The sequence below is a fragment of the Coprinopsis cinerea genome (genome assembly GCF_000182895.1).
Source record: "Coprinopsis cinerea okayama7#130 chromosome 10 map unlocalized cont3.10, whole genome shotgun sequence".
Taxonomy (NCBI): Eukaryota; Fungi; Basidiomycota; class Agaricomycetes; order Agaricales; family Psathyrellaceae; genus Coprinopsis; species Coprinopsis cinerea.
Window position 1 is genome coordinate 894,263 of NW_003307535.1, and position 18,081 is coordinate 912,343.

At 51.9% G+C, this 18,081-nt stretch overlaps 6 protein-coding genes across 6 annotated transcripts; 3 read left to right on the forward strand and 3 right to left on the reverse strand.

Moving 5' to 3' along the window:
- Positions 1-1,012: 1,012 nt before the first annotated feature.
- Positions 1,013-3,486, reverse strand: CC1G_08718 (hypothetical protein; the record flags this gene model as incomplete). Its single annotated transcript, XM_001834035.1, has 5 exons — positions 1,013-1,076; positions 1,133-1,595; positions 1,644-1,704; positions 1,862-3,355; positions 3,409-3,486. 5 exons carry the CDS (start codon positions 3,484-3,486, stop codon positions 1,013-1,015), a joined length of 2,160 nt encoding a protein of 719 aa, XP_001834087.1.
- Positions 3,487-4,956: 1,470 nt separating this feature from the next.
- CC1G_08719 (ubiquitin-protein ligase) lies at positions 4,957-5,724 on the forward strand (the record flags this gene model as incomplete). Its single annotated transcript, XM_001834036.2, has 1 exon — positions 4,957-5,724. One exon carries the CDS (start codon positions 4,957-4,959, stop codon positions 5,722-5,724), a length of 768 nt encoding a protein of 255 aa, XP_001834088.2.
- A 379-nt stretch (positions 5,725-6,103) lies between these two features.
- On the forward strand, positions 6,104-7,257 carry CC1G_08720 (methylene-fatty-acyl-phospholipid synthase). The gene is made up of 5 exons (XM_001834037.2): positions 6,104-6,263; positions 6,315-6,420; positions 6,503-6,688; positions 6,764-6,835; positions 6,902-7,257. The coding sequence occupies exons 1-5, from the start codon at positions 6,152-6,154 to the stop codon at positions 7,044-7,046; spliced, it is 621 nt and encodes a 206-aa protein (XP_001834089.1). The 5' UTR covers positions 6,104-6,151; the 3' UTR covers positions 7,047-7,257.
- A 290-nt stretch (positions 7,258-7,547) lies between these two features.
- CC1G_08721 (cellulose-binding beta-glucosidase) lies at positions 7,548-10,877 on the reverse strand (the record flags this gene model as incomplete). The annotated part of the gene is made up of 14 exons (XM_001834038.2): positions 7,548-7,665; positions 7,726-7,841; positions 7,888-7,954; positions 8,008-8,714; positions 8,766-9,166; positions 9,227-9,375; positions 9,428-9,449; positions 9,501-9,581; positions 9,633-9,757; positions 9,810-10,043; positions 10,097-10,266; positions 10,319-10,390; positions 10,499-10,567; positions 10,641-10,877. The coding sequence occupies 14 exons, from the start codon at positions 10,875-10,877 to the stop codon at positions 7,548-7,550; spliced, it is 2,568 nt and encodes an 855-aa protein (XP_001834090.2).
- A 152-nt stretch (positions 10,878-11,029) lies between these two features.
- Positions 11,030-12,341, reverse strand: CC1G_08722 (hypothetical protein; the record flags this gene model as incomplete). The annotated part of the gene is made up of 5 exons (XM_001834039.2): positions 11,030-11,375; positions 11,616-11,663; positions 11,707-11,813; positions 12,048-12,189; positions 12,313-12,341. 5 exons carry the CDS (start codon positions 12,339-12,341, stop codon positions 11,030-11,032), a joined length of 672 nt encoding a protein of 223 aa, XP_001834091.2.
- A 1,906-nt stretch (positions 12,342-14,247) lies between these two features.
- CC1G_08724 (extracellular beta-glucosidase) lies at positions 14,248-18,039 on the forward strand (the record flags this gene model as incomplete). Its single annotated transcript, XM_001834041.2, has 18 exons — positions 14,248-14,314; positions 14,368-14,795; positions 14,854-14,922; positions 14,988-15,059; positions 15,117-15,286; positions 15,341-15,574; positions 15,625-15,749; positions 15,809-15,889; positions 15,942-15,963; positions 16,018-16,054; positions 16,114-16,225; positions 16,280-16,626; positions 16,684-16,752; positions 16,804-17,334; positions 17,391-17,569; positions 17,625-17,691; positions 17,743-17,864; positions 17,919-18,039. 18 exons carry the CDS (start codon positions 14,248-14,250, stop codon positions 18,037-18,039), a joined length of 2,853 nt encoding a protein of 950 aa, XP_001834093.2.
- Positions 18,040-18,081: the final 42 nt, after the last annotated feature.

Consider the following 18,081-nt stretch of genomic DNA (forward strand, 5'->3'; position numbering starts at 1 on the left):
TCAGAAGAAGATTGGCGACATTGCGATCCCGGTTGGTAGGTCATATTATCTGCAGCGTTTGCGTAATCCTTAATTACGGTGGCCATGGTTGTCCCCATTCAATGATTGCCCTGTACCTGAAAAGGGGAGGAAATTGAATACAGTGCAAGCTCTGGAACGTATACTAGCGTCACCTAGAGAATGACCGGAGTGTCAGGAGTCCTAAACGAAGACCCCACAGCTCGCCTGAAACAACAGATTCACCATTCGCAATCATGCAATTCGTAGCCGCGACTGTATAAGCGTTCTAGCTTGGCGCGGACTTTGGCGCCCACAGTAGCGCCTACATAGCAACCAGCCCAACATCACTCCGTGAGATTCGGATGGGGTGCCTCGAAGTCAGCTACAGACGAAATTAGAAAGGGCTGATCCCCTCTTCGAACACACCCACTCACGTCAACCAGTCTACATAAAGCAAGTTGGTCGTAAGAGTACATAGTCACCGGTGGGACAGAGGCTAACTGTATTGTCCTCCCAAAGTTGCTAATAGACTCACATGCCATCGCTGTTCAAAGCAGCCCGAGGAGCGCACAAAGGTGCTCATATGATCTGTTCATGTTCGAACATAAGTACATATGGTTAGATTGTCCACAACGCTCCAACTTACCGGTGGCCGGTGACCTAGAGTCGCCACTCGCGAGAACTCGAAAGTCACCATCCGCTCAAATGGTTGCCAGTCTCGGCCCATGTTCAAAATAGTGAGAATCGTTCTTTCAGGAAGGACGTCGGAAGTGGGACATCAGGTACTGTAGACGCATTCAGGGAGCATCATCAAGGGACAACAAGTCAAGGGACATTTGCTGTTAAGTATGTAAGTGATTGCCGAAAGCAGACCACACGATCCATTCGGAAGTGCAGAAGTAGATAACGATGGCATGCGCTCCTCCTACAACCGAGTGAATAGGGGGACCGCTTGCAGCAGGTCAGCGGAGACATCGAATTGGGTTGGAAGGAAAGTACACAAGTTGACCGATCAAAACTCCTCTGGAAAGTTATCCCCTTCCATGTACTCCCGAATCCTTTCCGCGGTAATAGGTCTATACAAAAAGTATAGTCAGTCCCTGAAGAAGTACGACCCAACGTGACCACCCACCCTATCCTCGTCAGCGTCTGCATCACCTCCAAATCGACTTCTGCCCCCTCTTCTCGAACCCCCGTTATCTTCACCTGTAACATCACCGAGACAGCGCACTGCCCAAACATAAACAGTCCCTCCACGAGGCGTATCCTTGGGAAAGGAATATCAAACAGATACTCGGACTGTTCCTCCCTTTCAGCCTGATCGCCCGCCGCCTTGAGCATCGCCGCGAGTCGCGCTTCTAGCGAATCCTTCTGGGGTATATCGGAACTGTGAGAGATGCCTTCCATCAAGTAGCAGCCTGGCGGGAAGAAAGTCATCATCGTTGGGTATATGTTGTTCACGAGGCTAAGGATTGAATCAGCAGGTCGTCTGAGGTGCTCGTGGAAGAGGGCCTTCGTCCGATAGGTCCAGAGGATCAGGAATATGTGCCAGGAGCGCCAGTTGTGAGTATACCATGACTCGTCGAGCTCACGTTCTACGTTCAAGTCAAGTTTAATTTAGTTAAAAGCGCAAACTGACTTACCTCGTCGAAGATTGGCGTCCAGGCGGCATTCCACCCGATGCCCATGATTCCAGTCCTGTTCCTGACATTCAGGCGAGCAGTAAAGGGTTGAGCGGCACCCGGAGCACTGTCTCGACCACTGTATGCTGCTGTCAAGGTTTAAAGCCTTGACTACTTGCAGATGCTTGAATTTGCTCGTCGTTAAACTCCAATAATTGAAACGAGGAGACCAAGCTCACCGCAGGGTTATCGCAAATCATTAAACCGAGCTTGTCCTTTACCCTTCGGTAGTCCAACATACAGGCGTGCCACTCGTTGACCATCTCCAGAAACAGTTGGAGCCCTTTCTTATACTTTCCACAGGGATGGCTGGCCAGTCTCTTGGACACGGCCTCGAGCATGGAATCGGGTATCGCCTCCAACGACTCCTTCATCGCGGCGACAATGGACGGGTATGCTGAGTAGGACGTCAAATAGACCATCATCGACCCGACCGATTCCCACAAGTCTAGGTATTGGTGCTCGATCCCGAAGAACTCTGGGTTATCAATTGGGTAATCGAGGAGGGTATACAGGGCTTTGACGAAGAGGGGGACGATTCCCGCTTTGACGACGGACAGGACGTGCGGAATGACGTATGCTCCTCGATGGGTGGATTGGATGAGGAAGATGAACGCGCGGACTGCGATGTTAGCGCCCTGGACAGCTGGAGGTGCTTTCTCCATAATCTCAGGATAGCTTGCTATGGCCTTCGCGTCGCATCGATCGTTTAAGTCGTTGAAGATATGGATGACTTCTGGAAGAAAGGTGCGCCTCATTAGGGCGAGCTCCATCGAGGTGACAGGAATCTTCAATCCGGGATATACATCTGGGTCCCACCCCATGGCCCGTTGCGATGCCTCGCCGAGATAACGGATCATGTTAACGAAAGGGCGGGCATTGAGCCATAGCGCGTATACATCCACCTCCGGGTCCCGCGTGCACCGCCTGATCGTCCTGAGCCGCGAAACGATGGTGTCGGCTAGAAGCACGTCACCGTCGAGGTTGTTTTCTTTGCAGTAGGCGACCCAGCCCTCCCAGAATCGATCATCCTGTTCGCGCCGGAAGAAGTAGGACCAGAGGTTGATGTAAGGGCAGAGGTAGACGCTGTCCTTGAAAATGTAGCAGATGTACTCGTCCGCCGGTCCTTTGGCAAACCGCATGCCTTGTTTGCTAACATTTTTGAGAAGCCAGAATCGAATCACAAGCCGGATAGTTGATGGATGGGCTATGAAAGTACCTAAGGCGGCCGGGTCGAAGGAGTTGAGAAGGCACAACAGCAAGGCCGCCGGCGTAGGAAACCCCGATGGTTGAAGGTGTGGATACGGAACCGCTTCGTCGTCGCGTGCGGATTGTGCCCAGGTAAGACCGTAATCTATTGCCTTGAAGATGTCGTCCAGCTTGTCGTTAATTCGGCGCATCAGGCTCGGGGTGATGATGGAACGGTCTCTCTGCGCATGTTCCATGACCATCGTCAGTCCCATCAGTCCAATGAGATATCGCCCGCACTGGGGTCGAATTTTGCCACTGGTTTCCGGCGCCGTGAGTTCAGGATCGGATACGTCGATGAGGGGGAGACAGATGCCTATGGCTTGGGGGATGTATTTTAGGGCATCTCTGGTTTTCAATACATCGAGAACCACGAGGAGATCTTGCATTCGAGGAGGCTTCATCGTCGCTGCTCGTGCTATCGCCTGATGACAGTCATATATCCATCGAGTGGCGAACTGGCATGATCAGAACTTACCTGCAGGATAGGTGCTGGCGTGTCGAATATCTCTGCCGCCATCGACACAAAGTCCTTGGGTATACGAAAATTGACCATGGTTGTAGAGGATCAGGGTTGTTTGTCCAGTTGTAAACGCGTGTTCAAGATTCCAATCGCGCCGCATGTCGAGATGGGTGGCGAACGGCTGGGTTTGAAAAGGTTTTCCCACACCGGAGAAGTTGCGGTTAACGCCCAAGAGGCGCCCAAGGGCTAGGGTCCGTCACTTTGTATCAATAGTATCCACATTCGGAGTCTACGGCAACCACTCACCTTGGGTATATCATTATCGAAGCCTTGTCGGCCAGGGCTATTGATACACTCACGGGCTTTCCCAGATCCTGCACTGACGCGTGAAGCCCTAGAGTTTGCGGCCACGCCGAGGTCAGCGTGCCAGAGGAGACCAGCCTTCGAGGGAACGAGCGGAAGACAATGATATATACATTCTTGAGAGATTTTTGATAGCACAGGCGTTATGCGAGGGTCAGAGCGTTGTCGTATTTGTTTCCTTGAACTTAGTCGCAGTGGAAGATCGCGTCGAATTCTTCTGGTCAATGGATGTTGGGCAGGAGAGACCGACTTGAAAACGTAGATGTTGCCCAAATTCAGGATTCCTAAAGAGACGGGGAAAAAGACAGGGGAGCCGGAGAGAACGGAGTCCCCCCTAAAAGCGTGGATGTAGGGTCGATGGCCACTGTGGTAGCTGCTTGTACAGTTTTCCTCTTGTACGGATACCAAGGGGACTTCGTTTGGCTCTATGCAAAGCCCTGCACAGCGGCCAGAAGAAGAACCTAGAAGAACAAGCGTGGCGCTAAACGCAGGACCTGACAAGTCCCGTCACGTGAGTCGGTTTAATTCATTCGCGAAAATATTGAATCTCCGCCCGAATCGCCCGAATCACAAATCCAACTTTGTGATTTCGCGTTTCTGTAACGAACTTCCACCGCTGACCCACCTCGCCACCGGACGAGCGCCAACGAAGACACACACACGACCACTATCCAACCTAACGAATCTTAACGATGGTGAGTGGCAACCGCGCCGCCAAAGGCATTTTGGGACTTTCGAGGTGACGGAACACAAGGCTGACTTTCTCCTTTCCGTTTCGGTCGCAATCTGGGTTTATTGGTGGTGTTGGCGCCGTTAGCCTTCTGCAGCTGTTGTGAAGAAGCTTATGCGCGAAATCAATGAGATGAGGAAGAATCCTCCGGAAGGGATCCGATTGCAGGTTAATGAGGATGATATGCTGGATGTCACGGGTATTATCGAGGGCCCCGGTGAGTATTCCATGTCCGAAATCCCCTGGGGACGGTTTAGAGGCCAAAAGGACCGTGTCTTCGAATTTCTGCGTCAAGAAACCATCGGAGGCGGCGCCTCGTGTCTTTGGACACATGTCTGAAGCGATTCTCCTTTAAATTCGGTCGAATTGAAGCTGATACATTATGCCACCGTAGAGGGAACCCCGTACGCCGGTGGATACTTCAAAGTTCGATTTATTTTCACGGAAGAGTTCCCTGCAACACCCCCCAAATGTCAGTCCCATTTCTCGATTTTTGCATGCAATCGTCTGACACGCCTTTAGGTTGGTTTGCTACCAAGCTCTTCCACCCTAACGTTGGCCCAACAGGCGAGATTTGCGTGAACACCTTGAAGAAGGACTGGAAATCGAGCTACGGAATCCAACATATCCTCGTCACTGTCAAATGTCTCCTCATCTACCCCAATCCCGAGTCCGCGCTTGACGAAGAAGCGGGTAAGATGTTCATGGAGGACTACGACAGCTACTGCTCTCGAGCAAAGCTGATCACCAGCGTGCACGCAACACCACGCGTGAGGCCAGTGGAATTTGACACGCCTTCGAACCCTGACGGCGACGCGAAGCCTAGCGAACGGCCAGTAGCCTCGACTTCGAAGCTTCCACCAACAGTTGCATCCCCTCCTGCTTCATCGACCGCATCAGCGACTCCCCCTCTTTCAAGTACTACCAGCAGCACAACTAAACCTGTTTCCCGTAAATCCGCGTCCCCGGGACCACAGCAGATCTTTACGCTCAAGTCATCGTTGTCTGTTGAAAAGGAGGGTGCGAAACAGGAGCGACACCCTTCGCCATCTCCCCTGGGCCCTGCTGATGCCAATGTGGCAGTCGGTAAGCCAGCAGCTTCAGGGCTCGGCATGGGTGTGGCCCCTGGCGCCGCGGGTCTGGCCAACGCCAATGGATCCAAGGCAGTCAAGCGAGCAGCAACCAGTAGTGCACCTTCTAACGCAGAGAAGAGGAAGAAGGCATTGAAGAGACTGTAGAGAAGTCTTGCGGCGATCCCTGTGGCGCCTCTTCATCCATCCCCAAACGTCACCGTCCTTATCTACCCTCTAATGAGTGACACTTTCGCGTGAATCTGTTGTATTGTTGATATAATAGCCTGTTCTCTTAGTAGTTTTGTGCAGGTTCTTCGCTCTCGCTTTGCTGTTGTATTCGAGTACTAGTTTTTCGTGATATCTGTATTTATATCCAGATCTTTGAATTTCCTTGAGCGAAACCTGCCTGGAATGGGGTTCAAAGCTGATTGCGGATACATATCGCCCGTTTATCCCCATTGAGATTGTTGAGTCGGGACACGACACCGTGAAAACGCGAGAAAACGTGCTCAGGGCTGCCAGCTCTTTGCCTCCCGCCACCACCGCTCGTTTTTCTTCTCTGTCCAGTTTCCTCTAGACTTTCATAGAATAAATGACTTCTCTCGATTTTAACGGCCTCATCGACCTCGACAAGGCGTCGCTCACCTTGTCCCTGCTGTCGATCACGTTCAATCCCACAGCATGGAACATCGTCGCACGAAATGGTATGGTATTTCTGGTATAGGATAGGACTGAACTGACGAGGAACGAATTAGAATACCACAACAAGACTATTACGCGCTTGTTTGGCGGTAACAGGAAGGCTGGATGCTACTTTTTGGCCGTCATGATCTTCTCGTTTGGCATCCTTCGGGACTACCTGTGCGTATTCGCTCATTCACAATCCAAACAGGACTATTTTCTGACTATACCCTGTTCTTTGTTCTTTAATCAACTTGAACAGGTACCATGAGGCCTTGAAGGAGCAGCCCAAGGTCGCGTTGATCCCCTACGAGTACGCCAGCAAGATCGCCGTCGTCCTCTTCGGCTTGGGCCAGCTCTTTGTTATCACTTCGACCTGGCAGCTCGGAATCACTGGCACCTTCCTGGGCGACTACTTTGGAATCTTGATGGACCACCGTGTTGAGGGGTGAGCGCAACCAACCAGCCAACCAACTCCCATCTGTGGAGGTTGGCGTTTGAATGGCACTAACACGCCATCTAGATTCCCTTTCAACATCCTCAACGACCCCATGTATGTCGGAAGCACCATGAGCTTCATCGCTACCGCTCTCTGGTGCGTATTTCCCTCCTTTGTCTTCCTTTCCAGAACATTCTAACGGTTGTGTGCACTGTAAAACAGGACCGAGCGCCCCGCCGGCCTCTTCATCAGCGCCTACGTCTACATCGTCTACCGCATCGCGCTCCTCTTCGAAGGCCCATTTACCGACATGATCTACTCCAACCGCGCCGCCGAGCAAAAGAAGGCCGAGGGCAAGTCGTCTTAAAGACCCAACTTGGCGGCCTAGTGCGACCTTCAACGGTCCGACTTTCTCATCCTTCGCACAACAACACACTACATATACTACCTACAACCCCAACACGTATTCACTGGCGACTCCACTCGCGGTTGACGAAGGACACTCCCGGGTACGCGCTTTGTGTTGCAGATGCATGTCCAGTAAAATGGGACATGTGTTTGTGGGCATTGGTGCGCCCGGTCGCGTTCGACGTACGACTTGGTGATGCATTCCACTGGTATCTATTGGCTTGACGGGATTGGGTGCAACTTCTCCTCTTGGAGTACGTGTACTCGTATCTTTGTTGGCTTTTGTCTAGAATTTATCCCTCTAGACTCCATTTGTTACGATTCTTTTGCCACCGTAGAGGGGGCGGTAATGACTTATTTCTGATTTTTCACGACAATCGGTATCGCAAACGCGTGTGCTGATTTCATTTGTTTCATACACGTAGATGGAAAGGTAAAATAAGACTCCAGCTGAATTGGTTCAGGGAATTCGCCCTTTCAGTTTCTCCTTTCGACTGCTTTGGCCGATGAAAAAGTTGATGATACCCTCAGGCTTCTTCCAACCCTGGTGCACAACGTCCCAAATGCTCAAGTCATATCTAGGAGACCAGTAAGGATGTCAGTTCAACAGGTGATTGAATGCACAATCTCGCCTTGACAAAGTGATCGTGACAGTCTTGCTCTGGCCAGGACTGAGATGGACGTCCGTGAAGCCTTTTAAAACTGAAGGAGGCTCGCCCGCTGATTCTGGGAAGTTGACGTAGAGTTGGGGGATCTGGACAAGGTGAGCACGGACACCCTGTATGTAAACGGGTCCTTACCTCCCCACCAGCAACAGGACCCGTATTCTTGATAGTGAAGCTCACTTCGTACGCGGGTCTGTGGAGCCTGTACAGGGATGGAACAACTTCTCCCTCGTCTCAAGGAAGACAGTCACATACCAGAAAGCCCGAGAGATACCAGGCGTCTTCGGAGTAGCCCTTCCCCCCTCCCAAGCACGAACCAGTTCTCGATCCACATCATCCGACCGAGGAACCCTCCTAACCGAAAGTCGACTATACTCGAAGCTCGTATAACTCAGCCCAAAGCCAAATTCGTATCGAGGTGTAACGTTGCGAGCATCGAACCCACGATAATCAATCTCCAACCCTTCGTCATATGGGATGGCGATGATGTCCCTCCACTCCCCACCAAGTGCCAACTGCGCACTATAGTCCTCCTTCCTCCTCGCAATCGTATACGGCAACCGCGCAGTGGGGTTGTAACTCCCAAACAACACATCCGCAATCGCATTCCCCGATTCCTGGCCCAACAACCCCGCCCAAACGACGGCTGTAACGTTCTCGTGCTCGATCCACCTCTCCATGTCCAGCTGGCCAACACTGTTTACTACAACGATGGTGTTGTTGTTTTGGGCAGCGACAGCGAGGACGAGGTCGTCTCCCCCGCGCCAGGCAGTGAGGTTCTTACGATCGCCTTCGTTGCCGTCGACGGTGATGTAGCCTTCACCCGAGGTGGCGGCGATGAAGACGAGCGAGGCGGAGGCGGAGCGTGCGATGTTGCCTGCGCGAGGGAGGTCAAAGTCGTCGAGTAGCCAAGTGACGTTGGTGCGTTGCTCTTGGGCTCGGCGCTGGATGGCATCGAGAGGCTACCAATGTTTGTTTAGCGTGGCTCGTATTGGGTCGAGGGCGTTTCTTACCGTGACAAGATAGGTGAAATTGGCAGTCCCGGATCCCCATCCCATAGCCAAATGCCCGTCCAGACCTCCGTGATCTGGGAACTGATTAGGTCCTCCCCGTCCAGGTCCCGCTCCGCTCCCAATTAACGCAATGCTCCTCTCGGCTTCTTTTACAGCCTCAGTGCGTACAGATCCAGCTGCGGTACTGTACGTTCGTCGACCCAAAGGCAGGACACCATTCTCGTTCTTCAAAAGGACGATACTCGCAGCGCCCATCTCCCGCACGAGCTTGTGGTGGTCTTCGCGGACATCGATGTGGTCGTTGAGGGTTTCGTCGTCCGGTTTGAATGCGTCGAAGGAGACGGGAGGGAAGGAAGGCGAATCTTGCTCGAGGAAGTACCATCCTGCAAGGATGCGAATTGCTGTTTGACGAGGTGGTTAGTTGTGAGCATCGACGATGGTCTGCATAATTTTTCGCTTACCCATGTCGTCGACGCGGCTTTCGGGGATAGTCCCATTCTCGACGAAGCGAGCAAGGGTCTCCCGCCAGTAAGGGCCTGAGCCATCAAAGTTGAGGCCTCCTGGCATTGTCATATCTAAACCTGTTACCGCAGACATCGTGGAGTGTTGGCTTGGAAAGGAACGTAAGCTTGCAACTTAACGCCGATTTAGTCTGTACTTACGCCCCCCAATCGGACAGGATGTCTACACGAACTTTCAGTATCGTGAATGAAACGCGCTTCAGATGGTACTTACATCCTTGGAATCCGTACTCTCCCTTTACAATATCGTTGAGGAGCCTGCTGTTCTCACAGGCGTATGTTCCATTGAGTAAGTCTGAATGGTGATCAGGTTGGCTCAAAAGAAAAGCATGCTGAATGGCCTTACTGTAACTGCACATCATGCTGGTTGCTCCAGCCATTACACTCCGAAGGAATGGGTGGAGATAGACTTCGTGTTCTGTCCTATCGTCCACTTCAGAGCTGGAAAGGGAGCGCTTGTACTCCTGTTCACTGTGCACGGCATCAGCTTCGACATCGACACGCTTGAGAGAAGAAAACCTACTTCTCGACGAGGTGTTTTGCACAGGCCTGTGTGCCTCCTGCTTGCAAACCCAAGATGGTTTCGTAGGAGACCTCACCAGCAAGGAAGGGATCACCTCCAAATCCTTCCCAGTTTCGTCCACCTTGGGGAACCCTGGCCATATTCATGGCAGGCCCAAGGGAAATGTGGACCCCTTTCCCTTTGAACTCACGTCCCATGAGTAGACCTCGTTCGCGAATGAGGCGTCGGTTGAAACTATGACCTTGTCAACTTGGACGCTTAAGCACAGAGCTTGGAGTGATGCTCACGTAGCGGCCACATTAACACCAGCTGGGAATGCCGTGACGAAATCGGCATAGCGGACGCCAAGAGGCGAGTCTTGGAGGCATAGCCCGGGCCACTGTTCACGGCCGTCTGGAGTCTTGGTCCCAACTTTGGGATTGGGATCGGAAGTCCATGGAATAGGTGGGATGTTTCCCTTCGGAAACATGATATGTCGGGGAAACCACCATAGCGAGGAAGGTACGCACCATACATCTTCCTCGCATCCATCCAATCCCCGTAGTCACATTGGCCTTCTCCAATAACGAGAACGTAGCCACCTTCGAATTCGAACGAATTATAGAGGGTCAGTCATTCGTCAAGATGGCGAAAAGAAGAAGGGTAATTGTCGAGTAGATGTCTCAACTTCTGTGCAGTGGAAGGATCACCTTCGCCTTCGCTTTCTCGTAAGCCCTTTGCCAGGCAGGTCCGAAGTTTGGAATGACCCCAGAATCGGCCTGAGAGAAAGAAAGAAGCCCGATGTTTAGCCATGGTCAGTCCCCAGTCGGACTCGCATTCGAGACGACCCACCGCAGGAGGATTTTTGGGCTCGACAGCTGGGAACACCCCTGGAACTGGACTCCCCGAAGGAATGGGGAATGGCGTGAATGTAGTAGGTTCGATCGGGGGCGCAGTTACGGAGACGGTTCTGACGCTGGTTATGGACGTCAAGGTTGGGTCTTGAGCATTCGTGATGGCTACGGTCGTCGATAGCACCGTTAAGAGTGCCTTCACCTGGAAAATAGTTCCTCGCCGTTGTCGAGCCATGGTATAGTCTCCTAGTTTGACGCCTTGGCAAACAGTGGCTCAACCAGCACGGGTTCAAGTTTATTGCTCTCGTGGCCTGTCAACCCTCGAGGAGTGGTACGGAGAGCAAAGAGAGGGGAAAGACAACCCATGGTTCTATAAGGCACTTCATTTTATAGGGACTTTCCGAGAAGCGCTGGATCGCAGAAGTCGGTGGTTCCGTCCAAGCTCTGCTCAGAGTGGTGGAATTCAGAAAACCCAGGATTGATGCGGCGGCAGCCGGCTACCCGTCCCTGAAGTTGCTTGTGCTTGTTAGCCATCAATGGTGTCGGCGTCCTCTGCTGGCAAAGTTTTGGTTTTTCAGTCGCGCGTGATCTTGAACCGCTCTTTACTTTTCTCTCCTCGAAAACGGATTTGTTGCAAGAACTTGGCTTCAATGGTTGGACCTTGGGAGATTTATTCTTGTAAAGTGTCTCGCGTTTTTGGTTGCTCAGTGTTCCCAGTTCTGTTCTGCCCCATCTGCCAATGGTCAGCTCGCTCATACGGTTCGGTCGCTCGGCCGACATTCGACGAATTTACTTGGAAACCATTTGAGATTGGGACGTGTTTTGATACTCTTACCATCCATCACCTTACTGCGCTCCCTGATACTTGGTGTAAATGGGTGCTCCCGACATTTTCTGACTGAGGGTGGGGATGACTATCTCAAGGGAATGGACCTCCGTCTTGGTCTTGGAACGCAAATAGCCCATCGCTTACCTATCAACCCCAAACCATCGATTGGGGGATAACTCGGATCCTGCGAATCTACAGAGTATTTGAGGGCCAGCCCAGCTACTAGTCAATTTACATCTCTTCTCTTTCTCCAGGAATGACGCTCTGGAAGCCAGATACCTCTGACCAAGGATAGTACATTCTCCAGTATGTTCCACGCCCTGTCTTCTGCCATCGGGTGTACTGACGCGATCCCATTCAGAACAGGCCCAATGGTCAGTTGGGAGTTCTCTCAGGTCCGCGGTGCTTTGATTTACAAGAAACAGTTCGTGGACATTCTCAGCAACTGGTTCTTGTTTGGGGCATTTCTGGTCCATCTATGTGCGTCGTGACGCTCGTCCTTTCCGTGACATTCTCCCCTGACTCGCTGCCTTAAGACATGTATTACATCGTCTTTCCGAAGGACAGGTGGGTTACCAAACCGTGGTTGGTGTTGTTATCGTGTTGGAGGTCACGGAATCCGCCCTTGCTACCAGAGACGGGTTTCACCTCTTTGCAGTCCATTGGGGAACGACGGACCCAGTAGCCATTCTTGACGATGGCGGCCTGCGTTGGGTCGCTGTTGGACTCATGAGCGCCTTGAGTGAGTAGAATTCCCAGCGTTGCCGGTGTTAGTTCTGATCCCCTAGCTCCAGTCAGTGGGATCAGCCAAACCTTCTATGCATGGGGAATCTATACTTACAGCAAAAAGCTTCTGGCTTTTATTGTCATCGTGAGTAACTTTCCTCTTAAAATAGGAGCAGAGTCTCATCTGGGTTGATTTCTGCATCACAATGCATCTCCGGTATTTATACAGCATCATTGACCGCCTCCACTCGGCTGCTTTCGCAACTTCCTTATAGAATTGGTGCGGTGATAACGGTAGGCTGCAAGGCGCTTCCCATTTTTTCTGTGCCCGTTGTGCCTTCTAGGTTTGGCTCGGAGGAGCCGCGCTCTGCGACGCCACCGTTGCACTGATTATGATCTATTACCTGACCAAGGCCAAGAGCGGGTTTCGCTCAACGACTCTGATGGTCAGGAAAATCCCCCCAAGTCACTGTCGAAAGCGGATTATTTTGTGCTACCTTTGCGGCGATCCATCTTGCGCTCTTTTTATGTCGACCTAAAGGTCACTATCATTTCATCTTCGCTTTGGCTCTATCAAAGCTCTACTTAAACAGCTTGCTAGCTGTAGTGCATTCGATTGCCGAGTCTTTTGCCTGCTGACAAGCCTTCCCCTTTAGGTCCTCAACGCGAGGGCGAAGGTCATGGGAGGGAGAGGTTCTTATGCCCCCAGTGAGGAAATGCTCCTTACCTCGCCTAGATGGGATCCTCCCCGTTCAATGTCACCCCTGCAACCCCCGGATATCATCCACGATACATTGAGTGGTTCACCACCTGATACGGCTGCTCCCCGAATGAGGCGGGATGTAGGTAAGGTGCTCCCAGTACCCTTTCTGCCCTTATGTACTGACTGAACTCCGAGTCAGTTTAGAAATGCCAATCACAAGGAATTACAGTAGAAGATTGACCACGAGGGCTTAGACACTAACGTACGCTGCTCCATGGCCTCATGGACCTTTGCCATGACAGATATAAATCCACTGAAAGACCTCAAGAGGTTTGAAAACACGAGTGATATCGTTGGATTCTTCCTAAATTTCTGGAATTCTGATGCATGTCACTAGGGGATCTCGAAAGTTTTGACGCTTCTCCTAGCAGGCTTCCATACACCAGCCCTCCACAGCACTACTAACAAGACTTCCAGTGCTTCTTACACCGATAGGTTAGAGAACACAGTGGAGTACTCCTTTGTCGCTGACTGCTACGCCACCAGGTCTCTGGGCTCTTGATGGTATTCAATGAGTTTGCTTGTGGGCTCAACGGACGCCCTGCGTCAAGTTGTGCGCCGTTAAGCCGAAATACACACATGGGATCTTCATGCCCGACCGCTACTCAAATAACCTACTACTTGGCCTAAGCTACTCCCTTTCCCACACAAACTAATCGAGGACACATTTAACCTCTCGGTAGGGATCAAGTACGCTCGAGTTTTCAAACCAGTAGGCTGACTTCCTCAATGCCAACATGACTATGGCTTCAGTTCCGGTTACCGCCTTTTTCTTGGTCAATTCAATTCAGGTGCCCCAATTCGACCCTTTGGACGAGTGTATTTCCCAGCGGAACTTCGCCGTCTCGGACTCGTTTACCAGTAAGTCCATTCAAAGGCGAAAAGAAGGGCAGCGTGCACAAGGATGGCACTTATCACCTCACCCGAACGTCAGCAATTACGCCGTCAGTCCTGAAGTTGCGACTCCGATACCTATTCTATTGCTGAGATCGACACAGTGGAGGGTGTGCCAAATTCACCTGGTTTGCATGAGTGCCAAGCGCTGAAATTCCGGACTCTCCCATCTGCCAATGATTTGTGGTACGTTTCTGCGTTGCCTTCAAGGGGCCTTGTTCATGTCTGCCAGTTTTTGCCACCACCTGCCAGACGGGTTTTGAAGATGATGGCCGTGATGATGACGATGATGATGTCGTCCCAAATGCAGGATAGACTCAGCTGCTTCCAAGTTCCATGCGTCGTGCCGTACATGATCTGCTTCTTTCTTCGCGCCTATAAGTAATTGTGGGGATGCTGCCAGAGCCTAACCAACTAAACCTTCCCAGCTCCCCCTCGTTACCAGTTACCAGCTGGAAAGGTGAGCCTACTTCCTTCGTCGCCCCCTTTCTCATGCCCCAGGCTGATCACCAGCAACCAAGATGGGGATTAGACCGAACTCGCGACCTACGGGGTTTCAGCTCTTGCTAGAGCTGTTACTCGTGCTCTCCTTCGTGAATGTAGGCCTTGTCGGTGCCCAGGACATCTCTTCGGTTGCGTCGGAAAGCTCTTTCGTGTCGTCGCTCTCGGAGAGCGTCGTACCTGAACCGACCTTCTCTGGCCCGCCGATCACAGAGTCGACCTTGTCTTCGCCACCGGTTACAGAGTCGACCTTAAGCTCGCCTTCTCCCACTGAGGAACCTGTGACAACGAGTGCCTTAGAACCCACATCTACGACCGTTAGGATTGTGACGAGGACCACCATTCCTATCGAACCCGCAACGTTCTCGCCCTTCCCTATTCCCTCAGAGACCCCGATACCGGGTGCGTTCCCTGCTTCCAAGCCCAAATCACCCCCACCTGTGAGTGCTACGTGACAGATACCAGTCGTTTTCGACAATGACACGATACACTGTCCAGCCCGACTCTAGCGAGATACCTAGTTTTGGTGCAGCATGGCAGGAGGCCTATCAGAAGGCTAAAGAAAAGGTGCGTCGGACGTTAATCGGCAACAGACACTCTAAATAACCTAACAATCCGTTTCATCTTCACAGATTACCACGTTCACTTTAGCAGAGAAAGTCAATGTTACCACTGGCGTTGGATGGATGGGTGGTCGATGTGTGGTCTGTATCTGACATCACGTCGCGATTCGTTTCACCTCAGTGCTGAACCCGTTCTAGGGCAACATTCCTCCCATTCCATATACTTCCAACCCGAACCCCAAGGTAACCGACAAAGCACCTGACGGTCGTGATCAATGGCCTGGGCTCTGCTTAGAAGACTCGCCATTGGGTGTTAGGTTCGCGGACTACGTAACATCGTTCCCGGCTGGTATCAACGCCGCTGCATCGTAGGTCTCTTCCTCTTCGATACTGGATGATTTACTAACGCAACCATGGGTTAGATGGAACCGTCGCCTCATTCGAAAGCGTGGCCTGCTTATGGGACGAGAATTCAAGGGAAAGGGCGTCAATGTCGCACTCGGACCTGCGATGAACATGGCTAGGGTTGCCGAGGGAGGCAGAAACTGGGAAGGATTTGGAGGCGACCCCTTCCTTGCTGGTGAGGCTGCCTACGAGACCGTTCTCGGGTTGCAGGAAGGAGGAACGCAAGCTTGCGCCAAGCACCTTCTCGATAAGTAACTGAATGTCTATTCGTGCTGTCAATTACGTGCTGACCCCTTTTTAGTGAACAAGAGTACAAACGGACTATGTCCAGCTCCGAGGTAGATGACAGGACCGAGCATGAGGTTTATCTTCCTCCCTTTTTGAAGAGTGTTATGGCGGGCGCTACAAGTATCATGTGCAGCTACAGTGAGCCCACTCTTCTTTATATTTAATCAAGGCTATAGTCATGACGTTGCATCGGATAGACCTTATCAACGGGACATATGCTTGCGAGAACAGCCGGATTATGAACGAAGTCGTGAAAGAGGAGTTCGGCTTCCAGGGATGTAAGTGACTCTCGTTGTCTCGAGGCAGCCTGTCCTTTCATCGTGTTTCCAGATATCCTGTCGGACTGGCAAGCGTAAGGCCTTCCTGTTGTCCCCAGCGAAAGATTCTATGCTCATAATGATCCCAGTCACCATTCAACGATGGCTGCAATCACAGGACTTGATGTACGTCCTTTCATTGTACACCCTCTTCATACACAGAGTTAGCTCATGTTGCGGCACAGATGTCGATGCCAGGTGATGTGTATTTCAACAGCAACACCTCATATTGGCGAGAAGTGCTCGTCGCCTTCGTCGAGAATGGAACAATCCCCGAGAGCCGAGTTGACGATATGGGTAGGTAATGACATTTTCTCGCTGACTTTATCTCATGCAACGTGCTTTTTCCAGTTACCCGTATTCTGGCCGGATGGTACCTCCTCGAACAGGATTCCCCGTCTTTCCCTGGCGTTTCTTTCGACGCTTTCCGTCCCGATGACGAGACCTTGAATGAACACATCGATGTTCAGGACGACCACTACAAGCTGGTCCGGGAACTCGGCGCTGCAAGCATCGTTCTGCTGAAGAACGAAAGGGATTCCCTCCCTCTTGGCAGTCGCTCGTATAACACAGGATCGTTCGATGATGAGGCCATTCGCACTCAAACGCTTGTGGCCAAGGAAGCTGAGAGAAACATCGTTCTCATCGGCAGCGGTGCTGGAGGCGGGAGGGCAGGGCCTAACCAGTTCCCGGATCATGTATGTATCAGAGCATCTGCATGGCGAACAAAGCTCCTACTCACAGTTCCACCCTAGGGCGGATCCGATGGGCACTTGGCTAGTGGCTGGGGATCCGGAACTGCTAATTTCACCTACCTTGTGACTGTAAGCACTGTTGCTCGATACTCCAGGGATTCCGCTCACTGATCCCATTAGCCACTCGACGCGATCCAACGCCGCGCTCGCGAGGATCGTACCAGTGTCTCTTGGCTCCTCGACGATTTCGACCTCCCTCGCGCTGGAAATATGGCGCGATTCCAGTCTGCAGCACTCGTCTTCATCTCTGCCGATTCCGGCGAAGAGTATATCAATGTCGACGGCAATCAAGGAGACAGGAAAAACCTCACGGCGTGGCATGGAGGTGACGACCTTGTCCTTGCTGTCGCGGAACAGAACAACAACACGATCGTGGTTGTCAACAGCGTCGGGCCCATTATCATGGAACCTTGGATTGAGCATCCCAATGTCACCGCTGTAGTCTGGGCTGGTTTGCTTGGCACGGAGTCTGGTAACGCCATTGCTGACGTTCTTTACGGCTCTTGGAACCCGAGTGGCCGACTCCCATACACCATCGCGAAGGCACCAGAGGACTACAGTGCCCAGCGTAGTCTTGGTGGTGGTCCCGGTGATATCATTGCCATACCATATGACGAGGGTTTGGAAATTGACTACAGAGGCTTTGATGCAGTATGTCCCATTTCGCCCATAGAGACTGCGGATACTAGTACTGATTTCATCTCAAGAGAAACATCACTCCGCGATACGAGTTTGGTTTCGGTCTGAGCTACACCACGTTCGAATACAGTGGCCTGGCGGTCAGGAGGATCTACGGAGCCGTCAGTTCTTCCGACGGTGACCTTGTTGCTGCTTGGGAGAGGGGAGAGGCTACCCCACAACTTCCTGGCATCTCTAGGGCGTTCTGGTATGTGTCTTCCCAAGCTTCGCTCAGGTATTTGAGGTTGACGGGACGTCCAAAGGCTCCACCAGCCCACTTACGAGGCGACGTTCACTGTCACCAACACTGGCCCTGTTTACGGCGGTGATGTGAGTTGCGATGCCATTAGATTCCAATGTGTCTCTCTAATATCCTCTCAGATTCCTCAACTTTACATTCACTTCCCTGACTCCGCTGGGGAACCCCCTTCCGTACTCAAGGGCTTCACCGACACCGAGATTGGACCGGGAGAGAGCAAACAAGTCACTATCACCCTCTCAAGGTTGGTGCACATCTCTCTGGAGCAACAATCAACCAGCTAATTATGTATAACTAGGTATGATCTGAGCATCTGGGACGCCGAGAAGCAGGGCTGGAGAAAACCCGAAGGAACGATTGGCGTTTCCATTGCCCGCAGCAGTCGAAACATCAAACTACGTGGCACCATCCCCAACTAAGGCATTGTATACCCAAGTGAAGAACCATTTCTGCCATTATCT